The following is a 25332-nucleotide window of genomic DNA, read 5'->3' on the forward strand; positions in this document are numbered from 1 at the left end:
GTGTTGCCGAGGCTGGTCTTGAACTCCTGCCCTCAAGGCGATCCTCCTACCTGGGCCTCTGTATTAGTTAGTTTTCACATTGCTATAAAGGAATAGCTGAGGCCGGGCACAGTGGCTCACGCCTGTAATCCTAGCACTTTGGGAGACCGAGGTGGGCGGATCATGAGGTCAGGAGATCGAGACCATCTTCAGCAACATGGTGAAACCCCGTCTCTACTAAAAATACAAAAATTAGCCAGGTGTTGTGGTGCGCGCCTGTAGTCCCAACTACTTGGGAGGCTAAGGCAGGAGAATCGCTTGAACCCGGGAGGCAGAGCTTGTGGTGAGCCAAGATTGTGCCACTGCACTCAGCCTGGTGACAGAGCAACACTCCGTCTCAAAAAAAAAAAAAAAAAAAACCTGAGACTCGGTAATTTATAGATAAAAGAGGTTTAATTGGCTCATAGTTTTACAGGCTGTACAGGAAGCATGATGCTGGCATCTGCTCAGCTTCTGGGAGGCCTCAGGAAACTTACATTCATGGTGGAAGGCAAAGAACAAGCCAACACGTCACATAGAGCAGGAGGAAGGGGGAGGGGGAGGTGCTACACACTTTTAAACAACCAGATCTCATGAGAACTCACTATTGTGATGACAGCATCAAGAGTGGATGGTGTTAAACCATGAGAAACCACCCCCACTATTACCTCCCCCCAGGCCCCACCTCCAACGTTGGGTATTGTAATTCAACATGAGATTTAGGTGGGGACACGGATCCAAACCATATCATTCCTCTTCTGGCCCCTCCCAAATCTCCATGTCCTTATCACATTTCAAAGTAGAATCATACTTTCCCAGTAGTCCCTCAAAGTCTTAACTCATTTCCGGCATTAACTCAGAAGTCCAAAGTCTCATCTGAGACAAGTCTAGTCCTTTCCACCTGTGAGGCTGTAAAATGAAAAACAAGTTAGTTACTCCCAAGATTCAATGGGGTTATAGGCATTGGGTAAATGCTCCCATTCCAAAAGGGAAAAATCGGCCAAAAGAAAGGGGCTACAGGCACATGTAAGCCTGAAACCCAGCAGGGCAGTCATTAAATCTTAAAGCTCCAAAATAATCTCTTTTGACTTCATGTCCCACACCCAGGGCACACTGATGCAAGGGGTGGGCACCCAAGGCCTTGGACAGCTCTGCCCTGTGGCGTTGCAGGGCTCAGCCCCTGTGGCTGCTCTCAAGGGCTGGTATTGTGTGCCTGTGGCTTTTCCAGGCTGAGAGTGCAAGCTCTTGGTGGATTTATCATTCTGGGGCCTGAAGGACAGTGGCCCTCTTCTCACAGCTCCACTAGGCGGTGCCCTTGTGGAGGCACCAATCCTACATTTCTCCTCCTCACTGCCCTAGTAGAGGTTCTTCATGAGGACTCTGCCCCTGCAGCAGGGTTCTGCTTTGACTACCAGGCTTTTCCATACATCCTCTGAATTCTAGGCAGAGACTCTCAAGCTTCAACTGTTGCATTCTGTGCACCTGCAGGCTTAACATCATGTGGAAACTGCTATGGCTTATAGCTTGCACCTTGTGGGCCTCAAAAGGGCCCAGCAGCCTGAGCTTTACCTGGGCCCTTTTGAGTCACAGCTGGAGCTGGAGTGTCTGGGATGCAGGGAGCAGTGTCCTGAGGTTGTGCAGGGCAGCAGGGCCCTGGGCCTGGCCAAGGAAACCATTTTTCCCTCCTATGCATTGGTCCTGTGATGGGAATGGCTGCTGCAAAGGTCTCTGAAATGCCTTCAAGGCCTTTTCCCCATTGTCTTGGCTATCAGCACTTGCCTTTCTGGTAGTTATGCAAATTTCTGCCGTGGGTTTGAATTCCTCTCCTGAAAATGGGCTTTTCTTTATTGCCACATGGCCAGGATGCAAATTTTCTAAACTTTTATGTCCTGCTTACCTTTTAAATATAAGTTCCAGTTTCAGGTCATTTCTTTGCGTATGCATATGAGCATAGGTTGTTAGAAACAGCCAGGCCACATCTTGAAGACTTTGCTGCTTAGAAATTTCTTCCACTGGATACCCTAAATCATCCATCTCAAGTTCCAAGTTCCACAGATCCCTAGAGCAGGGGCACAGTGCAGCCAGGCTGTTTGCTAAGACATCGCAAAAGTGACTTTTACTCCAGTTCCCAATAGTTCCTCATTTCCATCTGAGACCTCCTCAGCCTGGCCTTCACTCTCCGTATCGCTGCCAGTATTTTGGTCACAACCGTTCAACCAGTCTCTAGGAAATTCCAAACTTTCCCTCATCTTCCTATCTTCTGAGCCCTCCACACTCTTCTGACCTCTGTCTGTTACCCACATCCAAAGCTGCACCCACATTTTAAGGTGTTTTTATAGCAATGCCCATTTCTGGTACCAATTTTCTGTATTAGTCAATACTCACTGCTATAAAGAAATATCTGAGACTGGGCAATTTATAGAGAAAAGAGGTTTAATTGGCTCACAGTTCTTCAAGTTGTAAAGGAAGTGTGGTGCTGGCATCTGCTCAGGTTCTAGGGAGGCCTCAGGAAACTTAACAATCATGGCGGAAGGCAAAGAGCAAGCCAACACTTCACATAGAGCAGGAGGAATAGAGAGAGGGGAGGTGCCACATACTTTTAAACAAAATCAGATCTCAGGAGAACTCACTATTGACATGACAGCACCAAGGGAGATGGTGCTAAACTGTGAGAAACTGCCCCCATAATTCCATTACCTCCCACCAGGCCCTGCCTCCAACATTGGGGATTACAATTTAACATGAAATTTGGGCAGGGACACAGATCCAAACCATACCACCCTCCCAGAGTGCTGGGATTACAGGCGTGAGCCACTGCACCTGGCGGAGTTGTGACTTTAGTGTCTTCAACATATGGGATAGACTTAAAATAATACTTTAATATCCTTCACTACTATTTGTGTTGTTTTGTGGTCAATCGTAATTGATTACTTTTTTTGTTATAGGTCATATTTTCCTGGCTCTTAGCATGCCTTAGTGGTAAATTTTTTACTGGATGTCAGATATGTTGAATTCTCTTTTTGGGTGCTAGATATTTTTGTGTTCTGTAAAATACTATTGAGTTTTGTGTTAGAAGGCACTTAAGTTGCTTGGAGTCAGTTGGGTACTTTTGGGTCTTGCTTTTAAACTTTGCTAAATGGTATCAGCACTGCCTTTAGTATAGAACTAATTTTGCCTCACGGATGAGGCAAGGGAGTGCTTTGTGAATTATGAGATTTCCCCCTCTGACTGGTGCAAACAGTTATGTGAGCCTGCAGATAGTTTCTTCTAATAGTTTCCCTCTCGCCTTGAAGAGTTTACTGACAAACATGCACTGTTCCATACTCTGCTGAATACTCGAGGAAGACTGCAGATTTCTTGAGTTCCCTGTGTGTTCTTCTCTTTTCTCTGGTACTTTCTCCTGTGAACTCTAGCTGTATTGGCATCCCCTATTTCCCACATCTCTCTCCTCACTGGACACCTTCTGAGTTTTCTCTCCCTTTCCCATAGCTGGGAACTCACAACATAAAGCTAGACAATTGTATTGCTCACTTCATTTGGTTCCTTTCTCTCAGTAGTCACTATCCTTCATTGTTTGATGGGGAGTATCATGAAAACCATTGTTTCATAGGTTGGTCAGTATTTTTAGTTTAGTTTATTATTATTATTATTTTTCTGGTGGGAGGTTAAATCCAGCCTGTCATCCCATCTTGGCCAGAAGTGGAAGTTTTTATATAGGGTTTCTTTTTCCTTTCTGTTTTTGGTGGAATTAATACCTATCTCTTCTGTACATCTTTTTTCCCCTTCAATCGTAGGCTGAATGTTTGTGTTCCAAATTTGTTCTCTTTGTTGTTATGAACTCTTAAGATGGTTTTTTTCTCCCAAGATTTTACCATTTCCTTCTTGTTGGTCTGCATTAATTCTCTTTTCTGTTCTGTACCTTCTGACAGGCGACATTATCAGCAAGATATTCAAGGATTTTAACAGATGGTATGTATTTAGAGAATGTGCCAGTAGATGTTTGGATAGCTGAAGGTCATCATCATATACATAGAGTGGTTTTATACCAGTTTGTAATTTGTATTAAAGTGTCTTTTTTCTTCCTTCTCATTGATAGTCTGTATAATCTTCCAAAACAATAGCATTCCTCTCCCCCCCACCTTCTTTTGCAGATTCGCTTGGTGACAGGTGGTGCTACTTCTTCAAATCTTTGATCTGTTCTTCCCTTTCTTTTTCTCAAGGTGTATTTTTTCATTGTTGAATTTGTATCATGTTTTCCATCAGACAGAATTCCTTCAGTATCCTTGAGATTTGATTTAGATCCTATTTAAGACTTTACATTTTGTGTATTAGTTTGTTTTCACACTGCTATAAAGAAATACCTGAGACTAGGTATTTTATAAAGGAAAGAGGTTTAATTGACTCACGGTTTCGCATGGCTGGGGAGGCCTCAGGAAACTTCATGGCAGAAGGCGAAGGGGAAGCGGAAGCAAAGCATGTCTTACATGGCGGCAGGAGCGAGAGAATGCTCAGGGGAAACTGCCACTTTTAAACTATAAGACCTTGTGAGAACTCCCTCACTATCCTGAGAACAGCATGGGGGAAACTGTCCTTATGATCCAGTCACCTCCCACTGGGTTCCTCCCTCAACGTGGGGATTACAATTTGAGATGAGATTTGGGTGGGGATACAGTCAAACCATATCATTTTGTGTTTATCACCAGTAGTTTTTAGCATTTTTGTTGTAAAAATTCATATAGTGAAAATCATACTTACCATATAGCTGAACGAATCATAAGGCAAACTTGTAATCACAGCTTAGGTTAAAAAATAGACCTTTGCCAGGAGATTGAGACCATCCTGGCTAACACGGTGAAACCCTGTCTCTACTAAAAATACAAAAAAATTAGCCAGGCGTGGTGGTGGGTGCCTGTAGTCCCAGCTACTCGGGAGGCTGAGGCAGGAGAATGGTGTGAACCCGGGAGGCAGAGCTTGCAGTGAGCCAAGATCGCACCACTGCACTCCAGTCTGGGCGACAGAGCGAGACTCCATCTCAAAAAAAAAAAAAAAAAAAAAAGACGTTTGCCAATAACTCCAGATGACCTTCCACGTACCACCTCTTGTCTCCTAAGAAACCGTTATCCTTTTATCATAATCACTTTCTTGCATTTCTTTATTAATAGTAGTATTAAAACATAGCTATTGTGTCTTTTTTAAAAAATGGTTCTTCCATATCTTCTACTTAGTATTACTGGGTTTTTAAGAGTTTTGTTTTTCTTAATCAGTTGCACCTTTTGTCTTGTTATTGTATGTGGTTTTTTTGAGGGGGGGTATCTTGTTGTTCAAATTTCAGTTTAAATTCATTTAATCAAATACATTATTTCTTGATTTTAAAAGATTGGACCATACAGAAATTATGGTTCACCCTGCCCCCATACTGCCAAACCACCCAACTTGATTTTGACACTATGTATCCTTTGAGCAGTTTTCGTATTCATTGTTCTCTGCCAGATGAACTGGAAGATGAAATGAAAACATCATTTATATCCCCATTAGAGATGTATTTTAGATAAGTTTTTGCCATATAATTTGTTCCCTTGTAAAATATCTCAAATTAGTAAGTTGTTAGGCTTGGGGGTCTTATATAGACTTTTAGTAATATCTCAGATATGGTCTGGGAAACTGATTAGGCTATTCCATTTTTACATATTGATGCCTCTGTATCCCTAAGGTAACAGTCATGAGAATGTATTGCCTATACATTCTTTTGCTGTTTGAGATGCATGGTGCTGATTCTTTGTAGAATTTGGCTTCTTATGGGAGGAGTCTCCAACATGTTGCATGTCTCTGGTAGTGTAGACTTTTGTTTAAGTCTTTTTCTTCTTTTAGCCTTCAATTTGCCAGATTCCTGATTGTAATTTCCATTGACCTTTACCTTCTTGGGATATATATTTTTTTCTTTTTTTTTCCTGACTTATTTTTTTTTCTACTGTTCCTGTGAGCTCTTCATTTTCTCTCAAATCTTAGGTAGTAGAAAGGAAGAAAGGGACTGCTGATGCTCTTTCTTTGCTTCCTGTAGTACAGAGGACCTACTCATGTTCACAGCACTGGTAGTTGGTGAATACTACAGATTGGGATGCAAACAGCACGTAGGATATTGGAACAATTTTGTCAGTGTCCGTATATGCTGAGCCTTAAGTTGATAGCCTTTTTCATTATGTACTCTTTGGGCAAATAAAACTTGTAGAGTAGACCTTTGAGTCTCAGCCTCAGAGCAGTGGAAGAACCTTGAGCAAATCACTTGATTTTCTTGCAGTTTTTTCAGTTACAAGATGGGAATGATAATATCTATCTAACTGAATTTTGAGGGTCAGATGTGATAATGTAGAAATGTTTTCGTAAAGTAATGCGTAATAAAAATATTACATAGCAGATAAAAGCATTTGAAGCTTTCTTTTACAATTTTTTAAATTTAATTTTTTAATTTATTTTTTCTTAAGAGATGGGGGTGGGGGGGGGGGGCGTCTTGCTTTACTGCCCAGGATGGTCTTGAACTCCTGGCCTCAAGTGATCCTCCTGCCTTGGCCTCCCAGTGTCCTGGGATTACAGGTGTGAGACACTGCAGCTGCCCAGAACCTTTTAATTTTTGCGTTAGAGATCATGAATAAAACTAGAGTGAAGAAATTGAAAGCTTATTCTACTAACAAATGTTATCTGAGATGAAATTATTCACATCCTAATTGTTCCCTGTAACAAAATAATTTTTTTGTGACAAATATGTGTAGAGATAGCTTTTCAAATATCAATTATTACAATTGATAAACATAAGCAGAATGTTTTATGGCAGGATGATACTAAGGAATCAATTCATGATAGAGTAATTAAGAAATATCTTCATTATGTATTATTGAAGTTTTAGTTGGACTTTAAAAAATCTAGATTTTGCTTTTATTTTTAATTGGCACATAATAATTGTACATATTTATGGGGTACAGTGTGATAATCTGATATGTATATAATGTGTAATCAAATCTTAGTATATTTATCACTTAGAACATTTATTCTTTGTGTTAGAAGCATTCATGATCTGCTCTTCTATTTGAAAATATACAATAAATTGTTAATTATATCATGTGATAGTGCTGTAGAACATTAGAATTTATTCCTCCTGTCTAGCTGTACTTTAGTATTCATTAACCAACCTTTGTCTGTTCCCCTTTCCACAACCCTTCTCTGCCTGTGGTAACTGCTGTTCTACTTTCTACTTCGTTGAAGCCAACTGTTTTAGCTTCCACGTAAGAGAACATGTGGTATTTATCTTTCTGTGGCTGGTGTATTTTACTTAACATATATCCTCAGTGCTCATCCATGTTACTGCAAATGACAGGATTTTTTTCATTTTTATGGCTTAATAGTATACCATTGTGCATATATGCAACATTTTCTTTCTTTCTTTTTTTTTTGAGACGGAGTTTCGCTCTTCTTGCCCAGGCTGGAGTGCAATGGCGTGACCTCGGCTCACTGCAGCCTCCATCTCCTGGGTTTGAGCGATTCTCCTGCCTCAGCCTCCTGAGTAGCTGGAATTACTGGCATGTACCACCATGCATGGCTAATTTTGTATTTTTAGTAGAGATGGGGTTTCTCCATGTTGATCAGGCTGGTCTGGAACTCCCGACCTCAAGGGATCTGCCCACCTCGGCCTCCCAAAGTGGTGGGATTACAGGTGTGAGCCACCATGCCCGGCCACCACATTTTCTTTATCCAGTCATCTGTTGATGGACTCTTAGATTGACTCTGTATCTTGGCTATTGTGAATAGTGCTGCAGTAAACTTGGGAGTGCTTCTTTGACATGCTGGTTTTCTTTTTTTTTTTTTGAAATATAGTCAAAAGTGGGATTACTGGATCATATGGTAATTTTTTTTTCTTTTTTTTTTTTTTTTTTGAGATAGAGTCTCTTTGTTGCTCAGGCTGGAGTGCAGTAATGCAATCTTGCCTCACTGCAACCTCCCAATTTCTGGGTTCAGGCAGTTCTCCTACCTCAGCCTCCTGAATAGCTGGGACTACAAGCACGTGCCACCATGCCTGGCTAATTATTTTTATATTTTTTTAGAGATAGGGTTTCACCGTGTTGCCCAGGCTGGTCTTGAACTCCTGAGCTCAAGCCATCTGCCCGCCTTGGTCTCCCAAAGTGTTGGGATTACAGGCTTTAGCCATCATGCCTGGCCACTGTTTTTAGTTTTTTGAGGAACTTTCATACTGTTTTCAGTAGTGCTTGTACCAATTTACATTCCCACCAGCAGTGTATAAGAGTTATCTTTTCTCCATATCCTCACCAGCATTTTTTTTTTGTAGTTTTGATGACAAAAAATTAGTCATCAGTTAATTAGCCTTTCTGGGATGAGATGGTATCTCATTGAGGTTTTGATTTGTATTTTCTTGCTAATTAGTGATGTTGAACATTTTTTTCATATACCTGTTAGCCATTTGCATGTTTTTTTTGTCGTCGTCATTTTTAAATGTAGATATAGAGTTTATTTGGGCCAAGATTGAAGATTGCAATCCAGTAGCGTAGATTCAAGTTGCTCTGAATATAAACTTCCTGTATGTCTTCTTTTGAGAGATAACCTATTTAGCTTATTTGCCCATTTTGAAATTGGAGTATTTTTTTTTTCTGTTGAGGTTTTCGACTTTCTTGTATCTTCTGGATATTAAACCCTTGTTGGATGTATAGTTTGCAGGTATTTTCTCCCATTCTATAGGTTGTATCTTCATTTTGTTGATTGTTTCCTATGCTATGCAGAAGTTATTTTGATGTAATCCTGTTTGTCTGTTTTTGCTCTTGTTGCCAGTGCTTTTGCATTCTTCTCTGTAAAATCTTTGTCCTGACCAGTACCCTGAATAATTTCCTCTAGTAGTTTTTGAAGCATTTTCTTGTAGTAGTTTCATAGTTTTGGAACTTACATTTAAGCTTCAATCCTTTTTTTTTTTTTTTGAGATGGAGTCTCACTATGTTGCCCGGGCTGGAGTGTAGTGGCGTGATCTCAACTCACTGCACCCTCTGCTTCCCAAGTTCAAGCGATTCTTCTGCCTCAGCCTCCCAAGTAGTTGGGATTACAGGCGCCCACCACCATGCCCAGCTGATTTTTTTTGTATTTTTAGTAGAGATGGGGTTTCACCATGTTGGCCGGGCTGGTCTTGAACTCCCAGCCTCAGGTGATCTGCCTGACTTGGCCTCCCAAAGTGCTAGGATTACAAGCATGAGCTACCATGCCTAGCCTTTCAATCCATTTTGAGTTGATTTTTGTATATGGTGAGAGATAGGGTTCTAGTTTCATTTTTTCTGCATATACATACCTAGTTTTCCCAGCGCCATTTGTAGAAGAGACTGTTTCTTCCTCAATGAATGTTCTTGGTGACTTTGTCAAAAATCAGTTGGCTCTAAATTTATTTCTGGGTTCCTTATTCTCTTTAATTGGTCTGTGTATGTTTTTATGTCAGCCCCATGCTGTTTTGGTTACTGTAGGTTTGTAGTACATTTTGAAGTCTGGTAGTGTGAGGCGTCCAGCTTTGTTCTTTTTGTTCAGGATTGCTTTGGCTTTTTGGGATCTTTTGTGGTTCCATATGAATTTTAGGATTGTTTTTCAATTTCTGGGAAGGTTGTCATTGGTATTTTGATAGAGATTGCATTGAATGTTTAGATTGCTTTTGGTATTGTGATCATTTTCACAATATTAATTCTTCCAATCTATGAACATGGATGCCTTTATTTTATGTCCTCAAGTTTTCATCAGTGTTTGTAGTTATTCTTGTACAGATCTTTCACCTTGGTTAAATTTATTCCTACATTATTTCCTTTTTTGTTTGTAGCTATTATAAATGGAATTGCTTTCTTGATTTGTTTTTCTGCTAGTTCATTGTTGGTGTATAGAAATAGTACTAATTTTTGTTCATTGATTTTGTGTCCTGCAACTTTATGTAATTAATCAGTGTTAGGAGTTTTTTGGTAGAGCTTTTAGGGTTTTCTATGTGTAAGATTATATCTGCAAACAAGGATTCTTTACAATTTGGATGTCTTTTCTTTCTTTCTCTTGCCTAATTGCTCTGGCTAGGACTTCCAGTACTGTGTTGACTAAAAGTGGTGAAAGTGGCCATCCTTGTCTTGTACCAGATCTTAGAGAAAAACTTTGAACTTTTCCCTGTTAAGTATGATGTTGGCTGTAGAGTTCATTGTGTTCAAGTATGTTTCTTCTACTAACTTGCTGAGAGTTTTTATCATGAGGGATGTTTAATATTATAAAATGCTTTTTTTCCTGTCTATTGAGATGATCGTATGATTTTTATCCTTCATTCTAATGATGTGATATATCACATTTATTGATTTGCATATGTTGAACCATCCATGCATCCTGGGATAAATTGCGTTTGATCATGGTCAGTGATCTTTTTAATGTGCTGCTGGATTCCACTTATTAGTATTTTGTTGAGAATTTTTGCATCTGTATTCATCAGGGATATTGGCCTATGGTGTTCTTTTTTTGTTGTGTCTTTGTCTAGTTTTGGTATTAGGGTAATGCTGCCCTTATACAATGAGTTTGGAAAAATTCTTTCCTCTTCAGTTTTCTGGAAGAGTTTGGGAAGAATTGACATTTGTTCTTCTCTAAATGTTTGGTAGAATTCCACAGTGAAGCCATTGGGTTTTGGGCTTTTCTTTAATGGGAGACTTTTCATTACTGATTCAAACTTACTGTACTGTAATTGTTTTTTTCAGGTTTTTGGTTTCTTCTTGATTCAATCTTGATAAGTAGTATGTGTCCAGGACTTTATCCATACTCCAGTTTGTTGGAGTATGGTAGGTAGTCTCTCTAATGATCCTTTGTATTTCTGTGGTATGTTTTAATGTATAGTTTTTAAATTTCAGATTTTATTTGGGTCTTTTCACTTTTTTTCTTGGTTTGTCTAACGGTTTGTCAATTTTGGCTGCCTTTAACAAATAAGTCAACTTTGTTCTGTAAATTTTTTTTTTGGTCTCAATTTTATTTCTGTTTTGATCTTTATTGTTTCTTTTTTTCTATTCACTTGTATTTGGTTTGTTATTGTTTTTCTAGTTCCTTGACATGCATTGTTCGGTTGTTTATTTGAACTCTTCCTGTTTTTTTAATGTAGGTGTTTATTGCTATAAACTTCCTTCTTAATACTACTTTTGCTGTATCCCATGGGTTTTGGTATGTTGTGTTTCTATTTTTGTTTGTTTCAAGAAATTTAAAAAATTTACTTCTTAATTTCTTCTTTGGCCCATTGGTCATTCAGAAACGTTTAATTTTCATGTATTTGTACAAATTTGCAAGTTCTTGTTTCTGATTTCTAGTTTTATTTCATTAGGGTCAGAAAAGATACTTCGTATAATCTCAGTTCCTTTAAACTTGTTTAGATTTGTTTGTTTAGTGGTCTAACATGTTCTGTCCTAGGGTATTGGCCATGTATTGATGAAAAGAGTGTGTATTATGCAGCTGTTGGATAAAATGTTTTGTAAATGTCTTTTAGATTCATTTGGTCTAAAGTGCAGCTTAAATCCATTTTTTTTTTCTTGTTGATTTTCTGCCTAAATGATCTGTCCAATGCTGAGAGTGGGGTGTTGAAGTCCCCAACTGTTACTGTATTGGAGTATAGCTATCCCTTTAGAGCTAGTATTTTGCTTTATGTATCTGGGTGCTTTGGTGTTGAGTGCATATGTATTTACAATTGTTATATCCTCTTGCTGAATTGATCCCTTTTTCATTATATAATAACCTTCTTTGTCTCTTTCTACAGTTTTTGATTTTTAAGTCTGTTTTATCTGATACATGTAAAGCTACTACTGCTCTCTTGGTTTCAGTCTGTAGGTGTCTTTACAGATGAAGTGAGTTTCCCGTTGGCAGCATATAGTTGGGTCATTTAAAAAATTCCATTTATCCAGTCTGTATCTTTTATGTGGGCAATTTAATTTGTTTACATTCAAGATTGTTATTGATAGGTGAGGATTTATTCCCCTCATTTCGTTGATTGTTTCTGGTTGTTTTGTATATCCTTTGTTCCTTTTTTGCTCTCATAGTTTATCATTGAAGTTTGGTGGTTTTCTGTAATGGTAAGATTTGATTCTGTTTGCTTTATCCTTTGTGTATCTGCTCTAGCAATGAGTTTTATACTTTTGTATGTTTTCATGATAGTAATTTTCATCTTTTTTTCCTTCCAGATATAGGACTCCTTTGAGCAGTTCTTATAAGGCCAGTCTAGTAGTGATAAATTCCCTCAGTTTTCACATGTCTGGAAAAGACTTTTATTTCTCCCTGATTTCTGAAAGATAGCTTTGCTAGATATAGTATTCTTGGCTGGAAGTATTTTTCTTTCATCACATTGAATATATCATCTCATACTGTCCTGGCCTATAAGATTTCTAAGGAAAAATCTGCTTTTAGGCCGGGTGTGGTGGCTCACGCCTACAATCTCAGCAGTTTGGGAGGCTGAGGCGAGCGGATCACGAGGTCAGGAGATCGAGACCATTCTGGCTAACATGGTGAAACCCCGTTTCTACTAAAAATACAAAAAATTAGCCAGGTGTGGTGGCGGGCACCTGTAGTCCCAGCTACTCAGGAGGCTGAGGCAGGAGAATGGCATGAACCTGGGGGACGGAGCTTGCAGTGAGCCGAGATTGTGCCACTGCACTCCAGCCTGGGCGACAGAATGAGACTGTCTCAAAAAAAAAAAAGAAAAGAAAAGAAATCTGCTTTTAATCTAACAGGGACTTCCTTATATGTGACTTGACGTTTTTTTCCTGCTGTTTTTAGAATTCTCTTTTGACAGTTGGACTATAATGTACCTTAAGGAAGACCTTTTTAGGTTGAATCTATTTGGGGACTTGTGAACTTTCTGGATCTGGATGTTTTTTATATCTCCAGACTTGGGAAGTTTTCAGTTACTGTATTAAATAGGTTTTCTATACCTTTTCTTGTCTCTCATCCCTTTGGAAGTGCCAAAATAGGAATATATGCTTGCTTAATGGTGTCCCATAAGGCATATAGGCTTTTGTCACTCTTTTTTTTTCCCTCACTGAATAGGTAATGTTAGACTACTTATTTTTAAATTCAGAGATTCTTTTGCTGATCAGGTCTGCTGTTGAAGCTCTCTTTTATTTTTTTATTTTATCATTGAATTCCTCAGCTGCAGAATTTCTGCTTGGCTCTTTTTTTATTATTTCTATTTCTTTATGGAATTTCTCATTCATATCATGAATTATTTTCCTGATTTTATTGAATTATCTGTATTTTTTTTGTATTTCATTGTGTTTCCTTAAGGTTATTATTTTGAATTCCTTTTGTTGATTTCTTTTTCACTGGGGTCTGCTACTAGAGAATTGTATGTTCCCTTGGTGGTGTCCTATTTCCTTGCTTTTTTTTTTTTGAGACGGAGTTTCCCTCTTGTTGCCCAGGCTAAAGTGCAATGGCACCATCTCGGCTCACTGCAACCTCTGCCTCCTGGGTTCAAGCGATTTTCCTGTCTCAGCCTCCTGAGTAGCTGGGACTACAGGCGCGTGCCACCATGCCTAGCTAATTTTTGCATTTTTAGTACAGATGGGGTTTCACCATGTTGGCCAGGATGGTCTTGATCTCTTGACCTCATGATCTGCTCACCTCAGCCTCCCAAAGTGCTGGGATTACAGGTGTGAGCTACTGCATCCGGCTACTTTTTGTTTTCGTTTCATGTGTGCCTCCATTGATGTCCTTGCATCTAGTGGAACAATTCCCTTTCTAAACTCTGTAGAGTGGCTTTTAAAGAGAATGACTTTCACCTGCAGTTGAGTGTTTTTTTTTTTTGTTTATTTGTTTTGTTTTGTTTGAGATGGAGTCTCGCTCTGTTGCCCAGGCTGGAGTGCAGTGGCATGATCTTGGCTGACTGTAATCTCTGCCTCCTGGGTTCAAGCAGTTCTCTGCCTCAGCCTCCCGGGTAGCTGGGATTACAGGCGCCTGCCACCATGCCTGCCTAATTTTTGTATTTTTAGTAGCGACGGGGTTTCACTGTCTTGGCCAGGCTGGTCTTGAACTCCTGACCTTGTGATCCACCTGCCTTGGCCTCCCAAACTGCTGGGATTACAGGCGTGAGCCACCGTGCCCGGCCCACCTGCAGTTGGGTTTTAATTTGTTGGTTGAGAAGGGTGTAGTGATTGTTTCTGAATAGGTGCAGTGGTATAGTATCCATGTAGCTTCTTTAGCTGCTTTCAGTATCAGCAATAATTGTGGGCACCTCAGTGGCGTAGGTTGTAGAAGTTTGTGGCAGCAGTGGTAATGTCCTTGCTGTCAAGGGCTTTTGGGGTTCTCCTAGTCTCATTTTCCTCACAACAGGAGACTTAGCTGAGGGTGTCTAAGTCCTTTTTGGTGTCAGATTTATTGTGGCCCATAAGCAGCTGCAGTGGCACTGTATTCTGTGTGTAGGTGCTTGGAGCAGCTGTGGGTTTCCATGTCCAGGCTGAGCATCTCATAAACCTATTTTGTCATCTGGGTCTTGGGGTGCAGGTTTGCTTGCTCTGGCTGTGTTGGATGTAGGTTGCCCACAGAGCCAGGATGTATGACACTGAGTCACTCTCTAGCAGCTTGGGCCCAGGGGGCTGGGTTGTAGCTGTGATTCTCTTAACTGGAGGGCAGGGCACAACACTGGCCTGACTCCTGGGAAGAAGGGGTACTTTGAAGGTTTGGGCCTGGGGAGCAGGGTGTGGCTACAGTTCAGAAATCTGAGCCAGTAGGGTTCAGTGGTAACTTGGATCTCAGGGGATGAGGTCCTGGGTAGTAGTGACTCAAGACCTTGGGATGGTGGGGCTTGGCAGTATCCAGACTCTGTGAGTCGAGGTGCAGTAGCAGCAACTACCTCAGAATGGCAGAACACAGCTGTGGTTTGGGCCCCAGGAGAGGGGGTAGGGAATAGCACAGTGATGACTTTATTCCCCAGGGAGAGGAGTATCTCAGCAGCTTCGACTCTGGAGTGCTAATCCAGCTCCAGGGAAGCAAGGTACTAGAGTTGTTTGGCCTGTAGGGTGGGCTGTCTAGCTCAGCATGGCTGTGTTTCTCTCGGATATGGGGTACTGTGTCAGCTCAGCCTGGGGATGTGTAGCTGCTCAGCTCAGGCAGGGCACCAGTTTCCCAGGGAGTGATATGCTCTTTCAGCTTTGGCCTGGTGGGGCGTGACTGTTCTGTGCAGCTCAGGCACATTTCCCTGGGACGGAAGGTGCCACTTCACCTTGGGTACTGGGGTGTGTTACTGCTCTGGGTGGCCAAGGCACTGTTTCAACTTGGGAACTGGGGATATGGGACTGCTGTGAGTGGCCAAAGTCCTGTTTTCCCAGAAGGCAAGATGCCACTTTTAGCTCTGGCCTGAGGGGGTGAGGGCAAGTGTACGTGGACTGACTCTGTTTCCACTGGGCCCCACAGGGAAGGGTGTACCAACTTTTCACAGCTGGCTTGGGGATGGGCCAGTGGGCTGGGGTGGTTCGGTGGTTGCTTAGTCTCAGTGATGAAGGGAATCTGTGGCTACTTGCCCCTAGAGCAATACACATTCTGCCACAGTTCCAGTTCCAAGATGGCATAGTGCAGTAGTCTTTTGGGCCACAAGGACAGACGCAGTATCTTCTCCTCTCTTGGGGGAGCACAGCTATTTAGACTCCAGGCAGCTCCCTCAGCTGGGGTTAGTGCCTGTGAGGACTGCAGGGACTGGTGAAGTCTGTAGGTGTCTAAGTTGTTGGTGGAGGCTGCTGGTATTCTCTTGTTTACATCCTTGCTTTAGGAAGAAGTTCCTCCTGGTTCCCAGATGATCTCAGCTCTGGGATGGAGTGATGGGATCCCAATATTTCCTTGTTTCTCTATGTGGCCATCCTGAGTTTCTGTGTGCTCACAAGGGTTTCTGTTATTCCTATGATGCACTCTAGTGCTCTCCCTCAGTTATTATTTTTATTTTTAGAGACAGAGTCTTGCTTATGTTGCCCAGGCTAGTTACGAACTCCTAGGCTCAACCAGTCCTCCTGCCTCGACCTCTCAAAGTGCTGGGATTACAGGCATGAGCCACTGTGCCTGGCCTGTCTCCTCAGTTATTTTTGTTAAAATGTAGTTGTTTGTTCATTGTTTTGGTTGCTTGTTGTGGGTTGGGGAGAGATGAGCCCTAGGGCCTTCTAGACGACCATCTTGCTGACACCACTCTCTGGACTTCTGTTTTTGTATTTTGGGCTATTTAAAATAGTTGGTATTTGAGAGTTGTGATTTTTGTATTTTAATAAACACATGTGCTTAGAGATTAGGGTGATGAACAGATATGTCATATGAATAAAAAATAAGATCACACCCTTAAAAAATAGACTGAAGGACTACAATATTCAATGAATGATCTAAACCAAGATGATATGAAAAGGGTTAAGCTTCTTGTGTAGAATATTTAGGAGTTCAGATGAGAGTAAGGGTTTTTGTTTAAAGGCCAAATGCTCCTGCATTGGTTTATAAATTTAGACATTTAAAAATTGGTTTTTAGTTCTGAAGCAGCATTGTTTTCTGCATTTAAGCCATTTCAGGAACTGTTGTCCTCTAGGGAAGCCATGTGGAAATTTTCTGGTAGTTTCTTTAGGCAATAACAGTTATGATTTAATGGATGAATGTGTCAGGAAATCTGTGATTGGTGACTTTACTGAAGACCACATATTTATCCAAGGAAAGACTGGATTACAGATTTCCTGGCAGTTCTTTCCTCAATTTATTCTTTTCATAAAATAGAGATATAGATAACAATACTGGTTTCGACTTATTCAGGGTGGCTGTGAGGATTTAAGTGAGATCAGGGTACTTTGGAAACAAGGTGCTACAGGTTGATTATCCCTTATTCAAAACTGGGGACCCAAAAGTGTTCTGAATTTTGGAATATTTGCAGTATACTGGTGGAGGATCCCCACTCCAAATACCTGAAATCCACAAAGTGTTCATTAAAAACAAAAAATCATTTATTTATTCTTTAGAGACAGGATCTTACTTTGTTGCCCAGGCTGGTCTGGAACTCCTGGGCTCAAGCAGTCCTCTCATTTTGGCCTTCCAAAGTGCTGGGATTACAGGCGTGAGCCACCGTACCCAGCCGAGGAAGTGTTCCAAGGTCCATTTCCTTTGAGCTTGAAGCTGGTGCACAAATTTTGGAGCATTTCAGATTTAAGATTTTTGGATTAAGGATGCTCAACCTATATTTAAGTTAAAACAGTTATCGCTAAGTGATTTTATATTGGAAGTAAATTATGTACCAATGCAACTATTTTTTTCCTGTGCCCTTAAGTCTTATAAAATATAAGACTTTGTAAGATTTAGTAGCTATTACAAATTAATAAATTTATTAATTTTATTTGCCATTTCTGACAGAACTGTTACTTTGTATCAGTTAACACCACACCCTTCAAAATTAGAAAGCTAAACATGACTGCTTTCTGAAGACAGTATAAATGTGGTTTGGAATTAGGAGTTTTGGGATGTATAATTTGTTCCTCAAAAAGGGCTGAAGAGTTGAGGAACACAGAATACAGAATGAGTGCAGCTTTGACTTTTTTTTTTTTTTTTTTTCCTCAAGACGGAGTCTCGCTCTGTCTCCCAGGCTTGAGTGCAGTAGCACGATCTCGGCTCACCGCAAACTCTGCCTCCTGGGTTCACTCCATTCTCCTGCCTCAGCCTCCCGAGTAGCTGGGACTACAGGCACGCGCCACCATGCCTGGATAATTTTTTCTATTTTTTAGTAGAGACGAGGTTTCACCGTGTTAGCCAGGACGGTCTCGATCTCCTGACCTCGTGATCCACCCACCTCGGCCTCCTAAAGTGCTGGGATTACAGGTGTGAGCCACTGTGCCCGGCCAGCTTTGACTTTTTTGTAAGGTGTCTGTCACTTTAATTCTTATTATTTCCCCAGCTAGACTACTTAGGAAACTCTTTCAACTTTTTCTTAAGTGAAAAAAAAATAGGCAACACTTAACCAACAAATGTAAGAGGAAGAGTTGCTTAATGTGCCTAAATAAGGTAAAGTGTTTTATTTGATTGTATAGGGTTCACCTCATTAAAGTTCTAGAATCTCTTTAGTTTTAATGGTATCATAGAACCTTAGATTGCATTGTTAATGATAGCAAGCTTTTCTTGCCAAATGAGTGTCTTTTTTTCCACTATGAGAGTTAGGAAGTTCCCGACTGTTCTACTAGCTGAGCCTTACGTGAAAATATGCTGAAGTGTTATTTCTGAGTATGTCTCTGATCCATTTGTCACAAAAACTTGAGAATATTTTTTCTCAATATCTTTTTTAAAATAAATTTTATTATGTACATTTGAGGTTTACAACATATTATGGGATACATACAGATAGTAAAATGGTTACTATAGTGAATTAGATTAACATATTTGTCATCTCACGTAGTTACTTTTTTGTGACAACAGCAGCTAAAATCTACTTATTTAACTGGAGGATAGCATTATGCTACGTGAAATAAGCAGATACGGAAGGAAAAATAATTGTGGGATTTCACCTATATGTGGAATATGTATAATTAAAAAAACAACTCAGGGCTGGGTGCTGTGGCTCATGCCTGTAATCCCAGCACTTTGAGAGGCCAAGGTGGGCAGATCACCTGAGGTCAGGAGTTTGAGACCAGCGTGGCCAACATGGTGAAACCCCATCTCTACTAAAAACAGAAAAATTAGTCGGGCATGGTGGTGCATGCTTGTAATCCCAGCTACTCGGGAGGCTGAGGCAGGAGAATCACTTGAACCTGGGAGGCAGAGGTTGCAGTGAGCTGAAATTGTGCCACTGCACTCCAGCCTGGGCAACAGAGCAAAACTGTGTCTCAAAAACAAAACAAAACAAAACTCAAGTACAGAGAATTAAACAGTGGTTACCACTAGTCAGGGTTGTTAGGAAATGGAGAGATGTAGGTCAAAGGATAGAAAATAGATACATATGATGAACAAGTCTAGAGATCTAATGTACAACATGCAGACTAAAGTTAATAAAATTATATTGCAAAAGGTGGAGATTTTAAGGGATTTCTTTTCCATAACCTTTTCATATTTTTTTTTGTGTTCCTAGGTATGAGCATCTGGTTCACCCTCCTGTTTTATAAGTTGATAAACTGAAGTCTAGAAAATTTAGTTTATACTTCTGGACTTTCCTTTTTTCATGTTACTCTTTAAAATTATTTTTAAATATATGACTATATTTTCGCTTTGAAATATTCAAATAAGTCAGAGGCATTAACATAGAAAGTTAACAGTTCCTGTTTCAACCTTTTCTCATCCTACTCTCCCGAAGTAGTCTTTGTTAATACCTTAAAGTATCCTCCCAGAATTTGTTCTGTATATTTCACACAGATAGAAACTTTATAAAAGTGTGTCAGCATACTATATATACATGATGATTTTTCTGTGTGCATTGTCTGTTTCCCCATCCATTTAATCTGCCTCATCCTTTAACTCCAGAATAGTATCCCCCAAAGAATGGATATCCCAGGATATATTTGATAATTTTCCTATTTGTGAATATTTAGATGCATACCCTCCCTTTCCTCCTCCCCTTCTCCTTCTCCTCCTTCTCCTTCCTCTAAAATTATAAATAATACTGCTGTGAATATTCTTATGCATATTTTTGTACATATATCTGTAGCCTTTAAAATTTTTCATCTCTGTACAAACAGTATAGAATTGTCTCCCACCCTTTCTCAGCTCATCCTATCCCCATGTAAGCTTCTGTTTATATGTTAGTCTGATGCTTAACAGCTATTTCAGTAAAGGCCATCTTACTTAGGTTTTTGAAATCAAAACTTATTTGGTGATCTTAATTACTTAAAAGACTGTTTCCTGACATAAGTCCATATCACAGTTGATTAACATAACACATCCGAGAGAGGCAGTAAAAGTAATGTGGAACCTTTATATTGTAGTGGCTAAGAGCGCAGTTTTCTGTTGTCAGACTCCTTGGGTTTCAGTTTCATCACCACCGGTTATTATTTGCCTCATTTGAGCAGTTATTTCACCACCTCAGTTGTCTTATTCACACAAATGGGCTTCTCATCCCAATGATGTAGTAGAATGTAGTTATATAATCTGTGATTTAGGGTGGTTGTAAGGATTAAGTTACAATATAAGGAGTTCCTAGTGTATAAGTGTTCCGTAAATGTTAGCTAAAAACAGGAAGATACATACCTATTTGCATTTATGAATGAAGGAGTGATAGACTCTGATAGTGCTTGTCTTGCATTGCTGACCCATGATATTCTGAAGACTAATATTAATAAAAGGTCTACAGAAATAGAATAATATACTCTATTGACCAGACTTATATATGTGAAAAGTTGTTAGGTCTAGAAGTGACTGTTTTTTACTTATTTTCATAATTAAAAAAATTTTTAAATGGTTTGAAATGGGTCTCAAGAATGGAATCTCAATTTATAACATTATGTCTATGAAAAATGAGGCTTAACCTTAAATGTTTAAACTTACTTAGGAGTTAACTTAAGTCTCACCTATATTCCCATAGGAATTTATTCAAGGATTATTATGTCTTTATCATCTTCATGTGCTTTTGGTCTTTTATGTGCTTTTTACATATAGAAGCACTCAGTTAATGTTGTGAAATTGAATTAGTGAGTCATTTCTAGGAGTCTCCATCACTACTCTGTTTATTTTTGTTCGCATCACTGCTCTTTAAAATTCCTGTATTATTTCCCGAATTTCTATGCCATGGTGTTTCAAAAACATGCCAAAGTGATCTTACAGTAAAAATGTGCTATTATGGGAATAGTTAGAAAGGATTGATTCCTCATTGTGTTTCATTTGTTCTTATTCTTAGATATTTTCAAGTGCATTTTCAATTCGAGCTCAGTATTTTCCTTAATGCTCATGAAAAAAAAATACTAATTTTTTTGATTTTTTATAGAGATGAGTTCTTGCAGTATTGTCCAGGCTGGAGTGCAGTGGCTATTCACAGGTGCAGTCCTAGCACCCTACAACCTTGAACTCCTGGGCTCAAGCCCAGCCTCCCAAGTAGTTGGGACTACTGGCATGTGCCACTGCGTCTGGCGAAAAATATAAATTTTAGGTGGAATTTAAATATTGAGACTTGTTGCAATTAGTCTGACATCTTTGTTTAAGTAGAAGATCAAGATTGTGATTATCACGAATCTGATAAACTTTCATGCATTAACAAAGCAGAATTAATTCCAGTTTATGTTTGCTTGATTGAAGTGCTGTTAACTCTGAGAGGTATTTTTTTAAATAATACATTTATATATGAAATAATCAGAAACTTGGCCAAGTATAAGAAAATATATCTTAATATTTTAACATGTTAAAATAGTACTCAATAGAAATTATGTGACTAACTTTATTTTTGCTGTTTTAGATTATATATGAACAAGAAGGAGTATATATTCACTCATCTTGTGGAAAGACCAATGACCAAGACAGCTTGATTTCAGGAATATTACGTGTTTTAGAAAAGGTAAGTTTCTAGTAAATGATTTTATTTAATAATAGTTTATGGTAGTGATTCATCTTTGGAGAATTATCAGAAAGTTTGAATTTCATGTGTAAGATACAATTATGTAATTGAACAGTAATTGTAAATTTAACACCGAAATGATGTAATAGTCAAACACACGCTCCTTGACTTATGATGGGGTTATGTCTTGATAAACCCATCATAAATTGAAGATATTGTTTATCAAAAATGCATTTAATACACCTAACTTACTGGACATCATAGCTTAATTTCCTTAAACGTGCTCAGAACACTTACATTAGCCTACAGTTGGGCAAAATTATCTAACATAAAGCCTGTTTTATAATCAAGTGTTGATTATCTCATGTAATGAATTGAATACTGTGCTGAAAGTGAAAAACAATGTTTCTGTGGTTACCTGAAGTATGATTTCTACTGCATGTGCATTGCTTTTACACCATCCTATTACAAAAAAATCCCGAGTCAAACCATCATGAGTCAGGGACCGTCTGTACTTTAGATAAAATGACATGGAATATTCTAAAACTTACGTAGAAGTTGTAGCAATATAAATTTTTCATGATGAAAAATAGGCAGAATTTGAAAAATCTGTGTAACATTTTTGATTTACATATGATGTTAGCATATTTAAAATGTAGATATTTAAGAGGCTGAAATTTTATTTTGGGTTCAGGGAATAAAATAATTAAGAATAACATATTGCTGAATATTAAATATAGTTCATAATTTCTTTCTCTAGGATGCCGAAGTAATAGTGGACTGGAGACCATTGGATGATGCATTAGATTCCTCTAGTATTCTCTATGCTAGAAAGGTATTTAAGAAAAAAATGTGTTACTAAGGGAATGCCATTTAAAAAATAACAGTATTATCCATATATAATTCACATACCATAAAATGCATCCTTTTAAAGCATACAATTCAGTGGTTTTTAGTATATTTACAGAGTTGTGCAGCCATCCACCAGTATCTAATTTTAGAACATTTTCATCACCCTCCAGAACTCTATCAGCAGTTACCCCTCATTTCACCTACTTTCAGTCACTGGCAATCACTGATCTACTTTCTGTCTCTAAGGATTTGCCTGTTCTAGACATTTCATATAAATGGAGTCATGTAATAATGTAGTGTTTTTTTTTGTGACTGGCTTCGTTCACTTTGCATAAGGTTTTCAAGGTTCATCTGTGTTACATAGCATGTATGGTCCTTTTGTTTTTGATGAATAATATTGTGTATACCATTGTATTGTCTAATAGTGTATATATCACAGTTTTATTCATCAATTGATGGACATTTGGCTTTTTTTCACTTTGGGGCTAATATATATAATGCTGCTGTGAGCATTCATGTGCAGGTTTTTGTGTGAACATGTTTTTATTTCTCTTGAGTATATACCTAGGAGTAGAATTACTGGGTTTTATAATTGTGTGTTTAACATTTGGGGGAACTGCCAAACTTTTTCAGAGCAGCTGCATCATTTTCTAATCCAGCAGTATATGAGGATTCCAATTTGTCTACATTCTCATCAACACTTGTTATTATCTTTTTAATTTTAGTAAACCTAGTGGATGTGAAGTTCTATTTGTTTCCTAGGGCTACTGTAAACAAATCATCACAAACTGGGTGGCTTAGAACAGTCTTAATTTATTGTCTCTCAGTTCTGGAGACTAGAAGTCAGCAGTCAAGGTATTAGCAGGATTGGTTTCTTCTGAGGGCTGTTAGGGAGAATCTGTTTGTTGCTTGTCTGCTAATTTCTAGTAGCCTCAGACATTCCTTGGTTTGTAGATGGTGTCCTCTGTGTGTTTTCACATCATCTTCCATTTGTTCATGTCTATCTCTCTGTTAATCCCCTTTTTATAAGGACATTAGTCATATTGGATTAGGGCCCATCCTGATAATCTCATTTTAACTTGATTACTTGTGTTAAGACCCTATTTCCATTAGGTTGGTGCAAAGGTAATTGAGGTCTTTGACATTGCTTTAATGGCAAAGACCGCAATTACTTTTGCACCAGCCTAACAAATCGAGTCACATTCTGAGGTAATGGGAGTTAGGATGTTAATTTATCTTTTTGGGAGGGGGCAGCACAATTCAAACCATAACTGAAGTTGTATGTCATTGTGGTTTTAATTTATGTTTTCCTAATGACTAATGATGTTGAACATCTTTTCATGGGATTATTGGCCATGTGGTGTATACACTGTCTTTTGGTATCTGTGGGGTATTGGTTCTATTTGATGTAGCATAGTACTTGGTGCACAGCAAATTCGAGTTTTACCTTTTGGAAGTTTGTGGAATTTTTTTTCCTGAATATTTTAGATTCCAGGTTTGAATCCACAGATACAGAACCCATGGCTATGGAGGGCCAACTGTATCTTTGGAGAAATGCCTGTTCTAAATCTTTTGCCCATTTATTTATTTATTTATATTTACTATTTTTTTTTTTTTTGAGACGGAGTCTTGCTCTGTCACCCAGGCTGGAGTGCAGTGGTGCGATCTCAGCTTATTGCAGCCTCTACCTCCCAGGTTCAAACAATTCTCATGCCTCAGCCTTCCAAGTAGCTGGGATTACAGGTTCCTGCCACCATGCCCAGCTAAGTTTTGTATTTTTAGTAGAGATGGAGTTTCACCATGTTGGCCAGGCTAGTCTCGAACTCCTGACCTGAGGTGATCTGCCTGCCTCTGCCTCCCAAAGTGCTGAGATTACAGGCTTGAGCCACCGTGCCTGTCCTTGCCCATGTAGTTATATGTCTTTTCTTTTATTTTTGAGACAAGGTCTTGCTCTGTTGCCCAGGCTGGAGTGCATGGTGTGATCTCGGCTCACTGCAACCTCCGCCTCCTGGCCCAAGCGATCCACCCACCTCAGCCTCCCAAATAGCTGGAACTACAGGCGCATGCCACCATGCCCGGCTAATTTTTGTATTTTTTGTAGAGACAGGGTTTCAGCATGTTGGCTAGGCTGGTCTCAAACTCCTGAGCTCAAGCAATCTGCCCGCCTTGGCCTCCCAAAGTGCTGGCATTACAGGGTAGTTACTTGTCTTTTTATTGTTGAGTTGTAAGAATTCTTTATATATTCTGGATATAAATTTCTCATCAGATGTGTAATTTGCGGACATTTTTTCCCATATGGTGGACTGTTTTTTCACTTTCTTTTTGGTATGCTTTGAAGCACAAACGGTTTTAATTTTCATGAAGTCAAGTTTATCTATTTTTTTCTTTTGTTGCCTGTGCTTTTGGCGTGTCATATCCAGGAAACCAGTACCTAACTCAGGATTATGAAGATGTACTGCTGTTCTTCTGAGTTTTATAGTTTTAGCTCTTATATTTAGATTGGTGATTTGTTTTTTTTTCTTTCTTCCTCCCTTTCCCTCCCTTCTCCTCGATTCCACATCAAGTCTCCATCACCTGAGTAATGTACATTATACCCATTAAGTAATTTCTCATGTATGGTCCATTTTGAGTTAATTTTTGTGTGTGATGTAAGATAAGGAATCATTTGAACAGATGTTTTTATTAAATGGTTGTACTTCTAATTCTGTTATGTTTTTGTGCTTTTCATGTGTCTGTTCAATATTTTCTCATAATTTTTTATTAAAGATTTTATTTTTATTTATTTATTTTTGAGGCAGAGTCTCACTCTGTCACCCAGGCTGGAGTGCCGTGGCATGATCTCGGCTCACTGAAATCTCCACCTCCTGGGTTCAAGTGATTTTTCTGCCTCAGCCTCTCGAGTAGCTGGGACTACAGGCGTGCGTCACCACACCTGGCTAATTTTTTGCGTTTTTAGGAGAGACGGG

General features: G+C 39.2%; 1 protein-coding gene across 3 annotated transcripts in view; it reads left to right on the plus strand.

Moving 5' to 3' along the window:
- TBC1D15 (TBC1 domain family member 15) overlaps positions 1 to 25332 on the plus strand; it is an 84981-nt gene that overhangs the window by 10998 nt on the left and 48651 nt on the right. For all 3 annotated transcript variants that reach the window (XM_004053576.4, XM_004053577.4, XM_055358047.2), the window contains exons 2-3: positions 21416 to 21514; positions 22275 to 22349. In XM_004053576.4, the coding sequence (XP_004053624.2) occupies positions 21416 to 21514; positions 22275 to 22349 (174 nt within the window). The remainder of the gene's footprint in view (positions 1 to 21415; positions 21515 to 22274; positions 22350 to 25332) is intronic.

The sequence above is a fragment of the Gorilla gorilla genome, chromosome 10 (assembly GCF_029281585.2).
Source record: "Gorilla gorilla gorilla isolate KB3781 chromosome 10, NHGRI_mGorGor1-v2.1_pri, whole genome shotgun sequence".
Lineage (NCBI taxonomy): Eukaryota > Metazoa > Chordata > Mammalia > Primates > Hominidae > Gorilla > Gorilla gorilla.